The 12,603-nt window shown below is 35.6% G+C and overlaps 2 protein-coding genes across 2 annotated transcripts; both read right to left on the reverse strand.

The window, feature by feature from the left end:
* Positions 1-2,275: 2,275 nt before the first annotated feature.
* Positions 2,276-6,806, reverse strand: LOC111389580 (mitochondrial pyruvate carrier 4-like). Its single transcript, XM_023014505.1, has 5 exons — positions 6,653-6,806; positions 5,497-5,595; positions 5,218-5,270; positions 2,681-2,754; positions 2,276-2,530 (listed from the first exon to the last, which is right to left on the reverse strand). Exons 1-5 carry the CDS (start codon positions 6,705-6,707, stop codon positions 2,485-2,487), a joined length of 327 nt encoding a protein of 108 aa, XP_022870273.1. The 5' UTR covers positions 6,708-6,806; the 3' UTR covers positions 2,276-2,484.
* An 891-nt stretch (positions 6,807-7,697) lies between these two features.
* On the reverse strand, positions 7,698-11,875 carry LOC111389604 (potassium transporter 5). Its single transcript, XM_023014530.1, has 9 exons — positions 11,689-11,875; positions 11,385-11,607; positions 10,917-11,165; positions 10,701-10,739; positions 10,322-10,582; positions 10,174-10,226; positions 9,666-9,780; positions 9,335-9,589; positions 7,698-8,949 (listed from the first exon to the last, which is right to left on the reverse strand). The coding sequence occupies exons 1-9, from the start codon at positions 11,839-11,841 to the stop codon at positions 7,883-7,885; spliced, it is 2,415 nt and encodes an 804-aa protein (XP_022870298.1). The 5' UTR covers positions 11,842-11,875; the 3' UTR covers positions 7,698-7,882.
* Positions 11,876-12,603: the final 728 nt, after the last annotated feature.

Consider the following 12,603-nt stretch of genomic DNA (forward strand, 5'->3'; position numbering starts at 1 on the left):
ACTGGGGGGGGGGGTGGGGGGGGGGGGGGGGGGGGGGGAGCTAAACACGATTTGCCAGCTCATTCTGTTTTTTCAGCCCCTGTCCCTCACCCTGTTCAAGTAGAATTGTCCTAATAAGTAATAATCTTTTCTACAATAAATTATTCATTCTCATTATATGTTATTTTCCTAGTGCGTTCAATTTGGTTTTTATAATTTGCGGTGTTATGTTTAATGTCCTTTTCAAGTTATTAATAAATACAATATCTTAATTCATTAAATATAATTTTTAATTTAACGATTATTGCAATAATATAATTTGTAAAATAAAATTTGGGATAAAATCTGGAATATATGAACGAAGAGAAATTGCTGAAGCTGGTGGGTTTTGGGCTATAATGTGGAGGTAGCCCAATGAAGGGAGAACTGCAAAAGGGAAAAAATCATACATCAGGCATTGAGCATCCATCAATTCAATTTCCAGTAAGTTTAAAAATTCCAGAAGTAAGGTATTAATTCAATATTTTTTAATTTTAAATGAATCAAATTAAATTAATCTACTCACTCCACCCCACCAAACCCCAAACCTCAGGCCCCTACCCACAACCTCGCGCTCTCCCCTACTACGTCCCTTACAGTCGTAGACATCCACCCTCACAGTTACCAACATCCAAATAGTTTCATCGGGAAGAAGATAAAATCTACAGAGATAACCGACGACTTCTTCAATGCCGAATTGGTCGCTTCGACGACGACTGAGCATCTCTAGCTTAAATGGAAAAGATAGAGGGAAAAAAATTAGTGGCTGTTGGAGAACATTGGTTGAGCATCGACGACGATGGATCATTTTCTTTAGCGACGACTCAGCTATTCTGGTGCAATTTGAATCCATTTTTTAAAATTGGAAACTAAAAATTGAAAAACAGCTTCTAATGTAATTTACAGAGTACTTACCGGAGCAAATAACTTCAATTTTCACCATCGAAAGCTAGTTAATTGAATTCGTGACTTGTTCGAATAACTGAGGTCGAATAAATCAATGACATGTGACCAAATTTCTTGAATTTGTGATCAATGACGCATGCACTTTGATATATAACATGTTACATGTGATAATTTGGACATTGGTCTGTGACAGTCAATATTGATTTATGACCTATGAACATTGATTTGTGATCCATGCAATATAATATGTAAACTATTACATGTGACCATAAATAAGTGACTTGCGACCAAATTTAATTGATTTGTGACCTGAACATTGATTTGTGGCGAATTTTAATTGATCCTTGACCTAAGGATATTAATTTGTTACCAATTTTAAATGATCTTTGATCTGTGGACATCGATCTGTGACCTACACACACTGAAATGTGACATCTGAAAAATTGTGAGTTAACAAAACCACTCCAGCACCGCATCACCTCCAACACACCACCATTGCATCCAAACAAACCACACATAGATCACCATCACAACCCATCACCACCGCCTCCGACCCACCACCACATCACTACTGCAAAATCAAATTGAAAAACGCATTTAGCAGCAAGACACAGGGAGAGAAGCAAAAAAGCAGTCGGCGTCCAACCAAGCTAGAATGCTATCCTCCGCCAACGCGCCTTGGTTGTCCGATCTCCTAACCACCGTCCTCCCCATCAATAGTCTCTACACCGCTCAATCCTCACCCCTTCCCACCACCATCGAGCCATCCTCCCAAATCCTCACTATTGCAAATGCCTCTTGACAAGGCAGACCATTGCCGTCGACCTTGCCAAGACCTTCCTTCACCGCCTTCGCTGTACTGAGCAACAATTGAACAACTTTGTCTCTCAAGCTGGGAGCTATTGTCGATGGTGTGGGGAGGAGCGTGGAGCTCATTTGGGGTGAAAATAAATTAGTGTAAGGACGGGGAGAGTGGAGTTCATTTGGGTGAAAATAAATTAGGGTTTAGGGTGAGGTGGGATTTCACATACGTGATTTATGGATGGTTAAACTTAAAAACTGACAAATGAAATGCAAACCTTAAAAACAGGCCCAAATGTAATTTCCTCATCTAATAATGGTGATAAGGAACCCGACTCTAAAACAGGTCAAGTGAAAGACGATCAGAAACAGTTTGAAAGAACATGACGATGTCTTCTAATTAAAAGACGATGGCAAGAACATAATGTATTGAAATTTTATTCACAGCTTAAAGTGGCAGCTCATTAATATGCATGGAACTTGAGTCCCCCCCCCCCCCCCCCCCCCCCCCCCAAAAAAAAAATAAAAAAAATTAGGGGCGATTGCAACATTTGAATAAAAAGATTCATTTTTATCCTTCATAGATCATCATGAAGACACTCTGATTCAAGATACCAATGTTAATAATGTTAATAGAAATAGAAGGGGAATAAAGAAAGTAACATCGAGGGCATGCACAAGTGACACATGTCCAATAGGTGAATTTCACAGTAGCCTATTCGGGCATGCCAGGCCCTCATCAAAAGAGGCGTTTCGTCATCATTCTTTAGCCACAGCAGCTTGTTCTTCGCTAAAGTAGTCGTGCCTGGAAACACACCACACTGATTCAGAGTGACACTAAAGTATAAATGAAATAACAAGCAATGCTAGGGATTCCACTTTCAACACCACTGATGTGTAAAGAAAATTTCAGATAGAATTTCGTAATGTGACAAATAACACATGATTGACACACCGGATTTTTCTTGTAAGTTGGTAGATGCCAGTAGCAGCCATTGCAACGTTCACACTAAATAGGTTCCAGTTCTTCTGCAATTGATAATCGATAATTTCCCAGACAGGAAAAAATTGTAAGACATTTAACTTCGAGAAGAAAAAACTACAAGACATTTAACTTTGAAGAACCGCGCAAGAGAATACAAGGAACAAAAAACAGTATAAAGCAGAAGAGGGAAATCACTTCACTGCCACATTTATAAACAGATGATACTCTCTGTTTGTCTACGTGCATTTGTGCTTCAGTGCTCTGCATATACCTATAAGTGTATGTTTTATACAGTATTAGATCTTCTTCTTCTTCCTTAATATTGTTCAGCTCTATTAAATCATTGTTATCAAACGTGCCATAAATGTTAAAACCTGGAATACAAAGAAAACATAGCAAAGACTCATGCTTTGCATGATCTAGAACTACTACAATGTAATGCGCCATCTCTTTATTTTTCCTGACAACTTAACCCTTACCTAGAAATGAAGTCATCAGCCCAGAGTGAGGATCAAAGATTTAGAATGACAAAGGCCAGATACCTAGAAAGACCTCATTGCTCCACGCAGAAAGATTCAACAGGAGGCATGAGATTGAATTGGTCATGTAAGGCAATTGGAAGCGACTGGAAAGGCTCAATAATAGACTCACCCTTGGACAAGACGCATGGGCATAAGGAGATCAATTCAAGAATTTTTTTGGAAAGTAGATGACAAGAATTGCACCTCAATCTTATTGTCTGATATAACTTCATAGAAAATTTCTCCTGCACCAAGTTTTTTCTTCTTCCCATAAAAATTTCAGAAAAATAATAAATAAACAATGAGATGCACATACTTTCCAAAATAATAATGCTACTAACATGTCGAGGGCCTGTCACTTTCTTCATTCTACCCAGGCTATCCCACCAATAACAGGCTTAGATGCTATACCTTAATAGAAATTTCCTCATGACATGCATGCTTTCCACAATTGTAAAGTTACCAACATGTCAAGGTCCGTACTTTTCTTCCTTCTGCCCAAGTTTTTACTTCCCTAAAATATCTACCTACCTTCTATTTGTAGAAACCTTGTTAGGGGGGAAATCCCCCGCCCTTGAAAGAGAGAAGTCTGGTGTCTATAAATATTAACTTCACACACACTGATCTGGCGATAACAAAATTGCCCAGTAGGGTTCTTACAGCCACTTGACATTCCAAAGTGGGCCACAGAGCATGTGGCATCTAATATAAGTTCAACTTGGATGGCTCTGGTTTGTTAGGAAACGTGGTTCAAGGAACCTGGAGAAATGAATTCATAACTCATCATTAGTTTCCTTCTTTGAGGTAGTCAAAAGGAGGAGGATTCACATGCAAAGGAAGCAACAAAGAAAGGTAGTTGACAAAGGAAAGGATGAAGCAGCTACTGTTGCACCTTTTTTTAGTAATCTCAAATACATATATCAACTAAGCTTTCTGAATCAAGTTTCATATTTGATGGGCTAAGAGAAAACGAAATCAAGAATATGCAAAAGAAGTAAAAATTTTAATTCAGGCAAAGATGATGAAAATTGAAAAAGAAAATAAAAAGAAATTAGCAGCAAGAAGTGAAAGACATTATTAACCTACATAGCTGAATTTATTATTATTATTATTTTTTTACCAGAAATATTGGGATTAAAAACCTTTACTAGAAATAAGCCACTTGATTTGCCTCTACGCACTAGAGGTGAGGTCTTAAATTAGAGTCACATTGTGTATTACTCCTGTGAAAACCTAAAATTCCATGAATCACTGAAGATAATGAATCCCCCAACTAAAGAAAGAGAAAAATGTAAAGGGAAAAAACAAATGTAAGGTTCTCTTTCAGCTTCCTCAAGATCGATGTTATACCATCAAAAACATCTTTGATAGTTCTGCTTGAGTTGACTACAGTAAGAAGTAGGATCCCTTCAGGACATATGAAAACCTATCTGTTCTGAACAAGATAATACACAAAGACATGAAAGATATTACATGATATGCAACTAGAAGCTACAACACAGAGAAAAGGTTATACTAGAGGGAGACATACACAATCCATTTAAATTATATAACTTGTTAACATGGAAAATTTACGAAAGGCTAATAACTTAATATGATCTCCACAACATAATTATCCCATCTCAGTAACAAAATTCAGAATATTATTTACTCCGTTACAGTTTTTCATTCCAAGTTTAGGGTTTTCTCTTGTTGAAATTCTAAAGCAAGAAGCAAAACGTAGTCGAAGAAGATTGAAGAAAGAAGGCTCAATATGCCAACCAGGAAGAGTGTAATATTCAGGTTTTTGGGTATAAATTGCAGTATTATCTAATTGACCAATGAAAAAATACTATGCATTAAAGAAGAGAAAGGCCATAGCAATTAACTTTTTTCCCTGAATAATATGTAAAATAATGTGATGGGAATTTAGTGAACATAGTGTCATCACATAAAATATATACAAGAAATTTGTCTGGGCAAATATATGTACTCTATCGAACTTACAGGAGTAATCACAGTGCTGTAGCGAGTCCAGATAACTCCGGTGGCTGTAACAGCTGCAGTTGCATGACCATGTCAGTAAGCATAATTTGGTTCTATGATCAACATAACTAAAGGGGGAATAAAGAGTTGGGCCAAAAAATAATATTTGAAAAAGACCTTTGTCATATATTTACATATAACAGTACAGCCTAAACACAAACAATTATCACTCCCATTTCGTGCACATTAGATAGACTCGAATGGATATAAAGAGTACAAAAAATCATCACATGGAGATACCTATCTGTTGTGGATATGAAACTTTCTCAGGTGGTTTAGTGGAGTCGGCAATATTGGCTATGCTAATGCCCCACTTGAATGTTGGTGCCCAGAAATGAACTATAACATAATAGTAAATTCAAGAGTGAGATGTAAACCAAAAATGTCCAACATCAATCCAACCATAAATAACTTCAAAATGGATACATATGAGAAAAGAAACAAAAAAGGACTCAATTGCTGCTATATGATTTACATTCAATTTCATTATAAGATGGTAGATTAATTTCAGGTCTGAGATCGGATTAAACTTTGTAAATTGAAGAAAAAAATTAGGGATGGGAAATATTAACTTGTAATTTGTAACAGCTTAAGAATTTTACAGCTACTCCATTCCGATTGCACATTAACTAGCTTGCCAAAGTCTAAACTATTTGGAATGTTACTAGAAAGGTTCTTATTCCATATACTGTGCAATTTTCATGGGATAATATTTACTCTAAATGATAACCGTCAGAACTTTTAGTTCCTCGTATATATATGTCGAACAAAAGATGAAAAGATTGGTCACTCAATAGAAGCCTGCTTTCCTGAAATCTCACTCTAGTTTTTTTCCTGTATTTATTTTTTTCAGTAATTGACCCAAATTAAATAATTAGAACATTTTTTATTCACCATTATATACTTCATAAAGTCATCCTAATCTTTTCATTCTTCTCTCTTTCTAACGTCCTACAATTATTCTCCAGCCAACTAATTTCCAGCTGCTGGATTTAAAAACTTAAATCTAAAATTACATAAAAATCTCTTAGCATCTCGAAAGCAACATCAATTTTCACAAACATTCAACAAATTTCTCGACAAAAGAAAATCTAAAACTCAATCGAAAAAACCCAAAATCCAATCCCTATTCTAGAATGGGCAAAAAATAAAATCTACAAACAAATAGAAAGGGTCATATCCGCTGAACATTAAGATAATAAAGGAAAACTTAATATTCCAAATTTACCCAAATTCGGTTATAGTGTTTATGAATAAATTATTAAATTGGATCTAAATCTAAGAAACTTCATTGTATGTTTATCTAATCATCAGACGAAAATATCATATCAACAATAAAACACACACTTATATAAGCCCATATATACATGCAATAAATAGTAGAGAAAGAACTGACTAGTTTTAGGGCCAGCTGGGTGATTCCACAGAGCTTGAAATTTCGAGGTCGCCATTAAATCCCTCTCCACCGACTCTCTCTCTCTCTCTCTCTCTCTGTATTTTCTGAAGAGGCAAATAGGCTGCGTAAAAATAATCCGTTTTAAATAATTACATTTTAGTATTTAGCCATAAATAACCTTTCGTTATATTGATTCGGATAAATAACAGATTCCGTCCCTTACCTTTGCCAAAGGTATCAATCTTGTCTCCAACCTTTTTTGTCCGGTTTTTGTTCTCAATTTTCAGAAATTAGCAAATTTGTCCATAAGTATGATTTTCATCCAAATGAGCCATTGAAAGATGTTGGTGGACCTTTAATTGACTTTTAAGGAAGGGTAAAATAGTCCTCTCACTATTATTATCCTTTAAAATAATAAAAATTAATAGTTATATAGATATAATAATTTAATAAAAATTAATTTTAATTGACAATGTTATTCGCAGTCGTTCACCACAACAATTGTTCTACATGACATACATATGACAGATGATTATTTGATGCATTAGTTAATGAAAAACTACAATATAATGCATCAAATAACCACATGATATGTTTATGTTACTTTGGGCAACTATCGTAGTGGACTATTACGAAGAATATTACTTCAACCAAAAATGTATTTACAAATACATATATAAACGTGGGTAAATTAAAGAGACGTCCCTTGGAATTTTTAATGATTTTAGAGGCACTCCTTCAATTTTCAAAAATTACGTAAATCTCAAAATATTTGAAATTTGAATAGTACCTCCTCTGAAGTTTATAACAATTAGAGAGATTTTTTTTTTTTCATTTTTAAAAATTACAAAACCTCTATTATTTCAAATTTTGAATAATGTATATCTCCCCTAAAGTTTATGACAATTTTATAAACACCTAATATCTTTTACATTATATTTTATTTTTATATTTTTCAGTTTATACCGTAATTAAAAAATAAATAATATTATTAAATAATTAAACACAAATACTTTAAAAGGTAACCAAGTTATTTAAGCTAAGCTAAAAGGTCGAACGGCAGCATCCATTTATTTCTCATCACAATTACCAATTTACAATATTTTCTCAGTACATTATACATACAACAAAGCATTTGACAAAATACATCTTGACAAGGAAATCTCTCCCATTAAATCATCAAACTAACTGAAATCCTTGAAAACCCACTCTTTCTTTTTTCGTAAACACTCATATTTCATATGTCATTCCGACCCTAAGAAGTCTGGTACGAGGAATGGCCAATCCCTGTTCCCCTTCCCTGAAGTTTTTCCGAAGGAAACTGTAGGCATAGTTGACGACGAACTTCTTGATCCATGAGGAATCCTGTTTGGCCACCACTTCTGTTTCTCCTATGGAATAATACACGCCATGTTCCATTGCTTTCTGCACAAATTGCATCTCTTCTTCGGCGCCCTGGAGGGGAACAGGGGCGATCCTGCTAGAACAATTAGTCGATCTGGCTATGTTAATAGACTGTGTGGAGCTTGATGAAATGCGAGATGGAATTTGTTGCTCCAGTGCTTCTTCCACATGAACTGCGGTTGAACTGGATTTTCTAGCCTTATCATCATTTCTTAATAAACCAGAATGCTGAATATTTACTGTCTCTTGCATTTGCTCAGTTGATCCGCCTTCAAGTATGAAATTTTCGTGCCTGATAAACTCCTTCAAGTATTCCACTAGCTGGCGTTCAAATTCCTTGGGTTCTTCGATTTTATCGTTGTAACCATATCTCACCACACAACGAAACATTCTGTAGTCTCTTGGCTCAACCTGTCTGAACAAAAATCGTTCCTCGGCTACCACTTTACTAATGGGGATGGATTTTACAGAGACAAAAACCAAAACTGAATGAATAGATGGAATGTTAGAAATGAAATGAGGAAATATTGGTGGAATGCCTTGAACAAGTGGAGAGTACAGAAGACCGATTCCGGGTACTCTGTTTATATCCTGATTCTTTGCCAAGTCTCTTATGTAATCACTCGAAACCTTGTTGTTAAGCTCAAACATATATCTCCTTTGGTGTACATAATGCCATATTCCCATCATTAACACAAGTACAAAAGATAAGGCCAACGGAAGGTAACCACCTTGTGTGAATTTGTAGAGAACAGATGTGAAATATATGATCTCCACAAAAATAAATATGACGAAGAACGATGCAATCCACCATATTTTTGTCTTCCATATAACCAGCATAATTAAGGAGACTAAACATGTAGTTATCACCATCACAGCAACAACAGCTATACCTGCAACACAATGTATACTTCAGTTACCCCTTCAATCAAAGAAAAAACTCGTAGAAATTAGCTTAATGATGCATAACTCTTAATAACTCAGGTTGCACATATTTTGTGTTTTTATCTAAAATGCATTCCATGCTGAGAAACAAGATTCAATGTGCATAAGTAGTGCAAGATTTCTACTCTTGGTTGCATATAATTGTATTGTTGTTAAACTACACATAAAACGAAATTGTAAAAGATGTAGTTTTCTATGATTCATATTGTGCAAAAGTAGACACTATTTGGCACTTATTAATGGCGATTGCCTATTATCTGAGATTACTTATTAGTTATTGCAAATAATGTTATCTTGATGAGTACAAGGTCACTAAGAAGTATTTGATCTTACCATAAGCATGGCCTAGCTTTTCGGTGGTTTTGAAACCAAAAGTAACTATGACACAAGCAACCATGAGGGCGTAGTTGATCTCAGGGATGTAAACCTGTCCCTCGTGTTTGGCAGAAGTGTGAACAACCTTTACTCTTGGGAAACAGCCTAGACTCAGGGACTGAGATACTATTGAGAAGGTTCCCGAAATCATTGCTTGACTGGCAATTATGGCTGCTGCGTTAGCCACAACAAATGTTGGCCAATAAAGTGGATCTGTATACCAGCAAATGAGTTTTTCAATTATTTCTAGAATATTAATTTACCCAGTTAGGTGTGACTAACAACTTGCCTGGGATAGAGTCATAAAATGTTTTGGCCACATGATCAGGGAACTTGGAAAGGTATGCAGCTTGTCCGCAGTATGCAGTAATTAAAGCAGGAAACACAAGTCCAGAGAAGCTAATCTGCAATATAACAAATTTTGTTTTAGAACTATTCTGCAATTTTTTGTTAGCCAACTCGCTTATGAGAAACAAATAAACCCGGAGTATTATCTTCACTTCCGTCTTCAATTTATAGAAAAATTTCAATCAAAGAAAATCATTCTTCAAACAAAACAGACAAGTAAATCCTTGCACTTGTTCTAGTAGTTTCAGTATGTAGATGTAAATTATTCAATCTTTACACGTTTTAAGTTTCTCAAATGAAACTATTCTGGACATGTTATCAGGTCATGAAATTTTATGAAAGATCGTCTTTTGTTAGTGTTTATTTTACGTTTTCTCCACGTAGTTTCTTTCGGATGATTTGATTTGATACTAAAAAAACACTCTTATCCATTGTTGTGTGAAACTTACTTGTATGGATCGCACATTAAAGTGACCCAAATCAGCAAACATGGCTTCAGCCCCTGCTCATGTAGCACAATACAGTATGAGACTATGGCTGCGAGAATATAAGACTTGAGAGGTTAATATAAGCCAAAATGAACTAATAGTTCACTACCTGTGATGCAAAGAACAACTCCACCAAGTGATATCCATCCTTTCTTACCATTTCTTTTGAAGTAATCAATTATGTATTTTGGATAGAAGGCACGCAAAACACTTGGATCGTGTTTAAATAAGTTGTAGAGACCAATTCCACTTATGAATGTAAACCATAAGCAGATGGCTGGAGCGAACGAGTATCCCACTTTATCAGTGCCAAGTCGTTGGACACAGAAGAGGATGATCAATATTGCAATGGAAATTAGCACAACAGCATCTGCAGAACATATGAATTTGACAAAGAAGACAAAGGTGATGGTCAGATCATGTTGGTTTATATTGTCGTATATTGACAAAAAAATAAGAAAAGGGGAGAAAAAAAAGGTTGTAGTTACCTTGGTTTAAAGGCTTGATTCCACCTACAGCAGAAAGAACTGCGAATCCAGAAGAAAATCAGGAGTTCTTAAATGGTTTCTAAGTAATCCAACGGGTGCACATGTTGAAAACAAGAAATATACTTGAAGTGGCCTTATCGTTTTTAGTTATTTATTTTTCATTTTTGCTAAGTTGATTCTAGAACCGGAGTTTAAAAGAATGCAATATCGACTGACCTGATATGCAAGGAGTAAGGACACCATCTCCAATCACCATCGATGTTCCCAGAATTGTGACAAGGAAAAGCACAATTTTTGCAGTTTTGTTATTCTCCAGCTTCTCTTTAATCTTCTGAGCCCGTCTCAACTGGTTTGAGGGAGTATCCAGTCTATAATTTGACAATTGCCTATCCTCCGGCTGATCATTTGGTATTAGGCTTACTTTTGCATACCGGCATATCAAGGAGTAAAGAGCAAATGTGCCGCCTGAAAACTCAAAGGTTAAATTTTCATATTTAGATACCCCTCGAGAGCTCTATTATTGTTTGTTGGTATCACGATAGTAATTTTTTGTGAGAACGGCTTGCTTAGCTAGTCGCCATTCCATGTCTTCCAGGGCATTTCTTGATTATTTCTCGTATCAAATCTCATTATCCTATATAGGTGAAGCTTTGACAGATAATAATTGAAGTTGAAATCACTCACCATCGCCATTGTCGTTGGCCCACAAGACGATGAAGACATATTTGACCATGGGAACTAGAATTAAGGTGTAGATAATAAGAGATAACACTCCAAGAATGTCGTCATTGTGTTGAATTCCATCAGTAAAAGTGCTCGCAAATACGTACAACGGTGAAGTCCCTATGTCTCCATATATTACTCCTATGCTCTGAAATGCTAAACTCAGAGTTGTCTTCCAGCTTACCTGTTTCATATTCATATCACCAAACTAAAGTAAGAACATATGCAGTGCAGATAACCTTAGCAGATTACAATATAGAACTACCTGGGAACGATGAGATGGCTTAAAAGAAAGTCTTCCAGCCTCTAAATTGAGAGAGTCGACTCGACGGAGTTTTCCCCAAGAGACTTTTCGGTCTTTGAGGCCACCTGACTCTATCTCCAAATTGATTTCAGGCTGGGGACTTTCTTCTGCCATTTTCTAAACTACCTCTGTAACTGCTGATAGTGCTTTTTACACATTGATAAATTGGCTTTTATAGGCTTCAAAGGCAAATCATCACCATTATTAAATATGAAGCATATGCTAGTTGTACCAATCAGTATCACTCTCCGAGTATCGTGCTCGTTGTTCCTGATTGCAGTAAATTGAATTATTAATTTAGCAACGGAGAGCAACGTTGAATTATTTCTAATACAATGATCCATTATTTATTTTTTTAATCAATAATTGCAGTATATTTATATACGTATGTAAAATGTCAACTGCCGTGGTTGACATTTTTCTGTTGACTTTGGAGTTCTACAAACGTAAGACGTTTGTGACATAAATTATTCTTTATTCTATTCTTTTCTTTTCTTTTTTTCTTTATATATATGTCCCACGAGTACATGTACGGTATCATTCCTCCTCGGTCAATTTTGTTTTTTGATATGTTATATATTTCATTCAAAAACACGGATGATCCACGGAATGAAATATATAACAATCCTGAAAAGGAAAATGGCCCCTCACAGCTGCAAGACGTCATTATTCGTATTATAGGATATGCACAAATCACAGCAAATCACAGAAATCAAGCTATGAATGGTAAATGAAGAATGTAATGGAAATTATCTATGTAGGGAGAACACTGCTTGATCTCTGTGATTTGTGCAAGTCTGCAGTAGCTTGATTTGCTGTGATTTATGCATATCCTGTAATAATTCATTTCGGGGTTCACCACAAAAAATTTAAGCA

The sequence above is a fragment of the Olea europaea genome, unplaced genomic scaffold (assembly GCF_002742605.1).
Source record: "Olea europaea var. sylvestris unplaced genomic scaffold, O_europaea_v1 scaffold601, whole genome shotgun sequence".
NCBI classification, from domain to species: domain Eukaryota; kingdom Viridiplantae; phylum Streptophyta; class Magnoliopsida; order Lamiales; family Oleaceae; genus Olea; species Olea europaea.

Coding starts and splice junctions, on each gene's coding strand:
- LOC111389580 (XM_023014505.1), bottom strand. CDS start 6,707: ATGGCGACCTCGAAATTTCAAGCTCTGTGGAATCACCCAGCTGGCCCT. Junction 2,755..5,217: donor ACAGCACTGTGATTACTCCT/GTAAGTTCGATA, acceptor TATCAATTGCAG/AAGAACTGGAACCTATTTAG. Junction 2,531..2,680: donor CAACTTACAAGAAAAATCCG/GTGTGTCAATCA, acceptor GTGTGTTTCCAG/GCACGACTACTTTAGCGAAG.
- LOC111389604 (XM_023014530.1), bottom strand. CDS start 11,841: ATGGCAGAAGAAAGTCCCCAGCCTGAAATCAATTTGGAGATAGAGTCA. Junction 10,583..10,700: donor AATCAAGCCTTTAAACCAAG/GTAACTACAACC, acceptor TATGTTCTGCAG/ATGCTGTTGTGCTAATTTCC. Junction 10,227..10,321: donor AGTTGTTCTTTGCATCACAG/GTAGTGAACTAT, acceptor CTACATGAGCAG/GGGCTGAAGCCATGTTTGCT.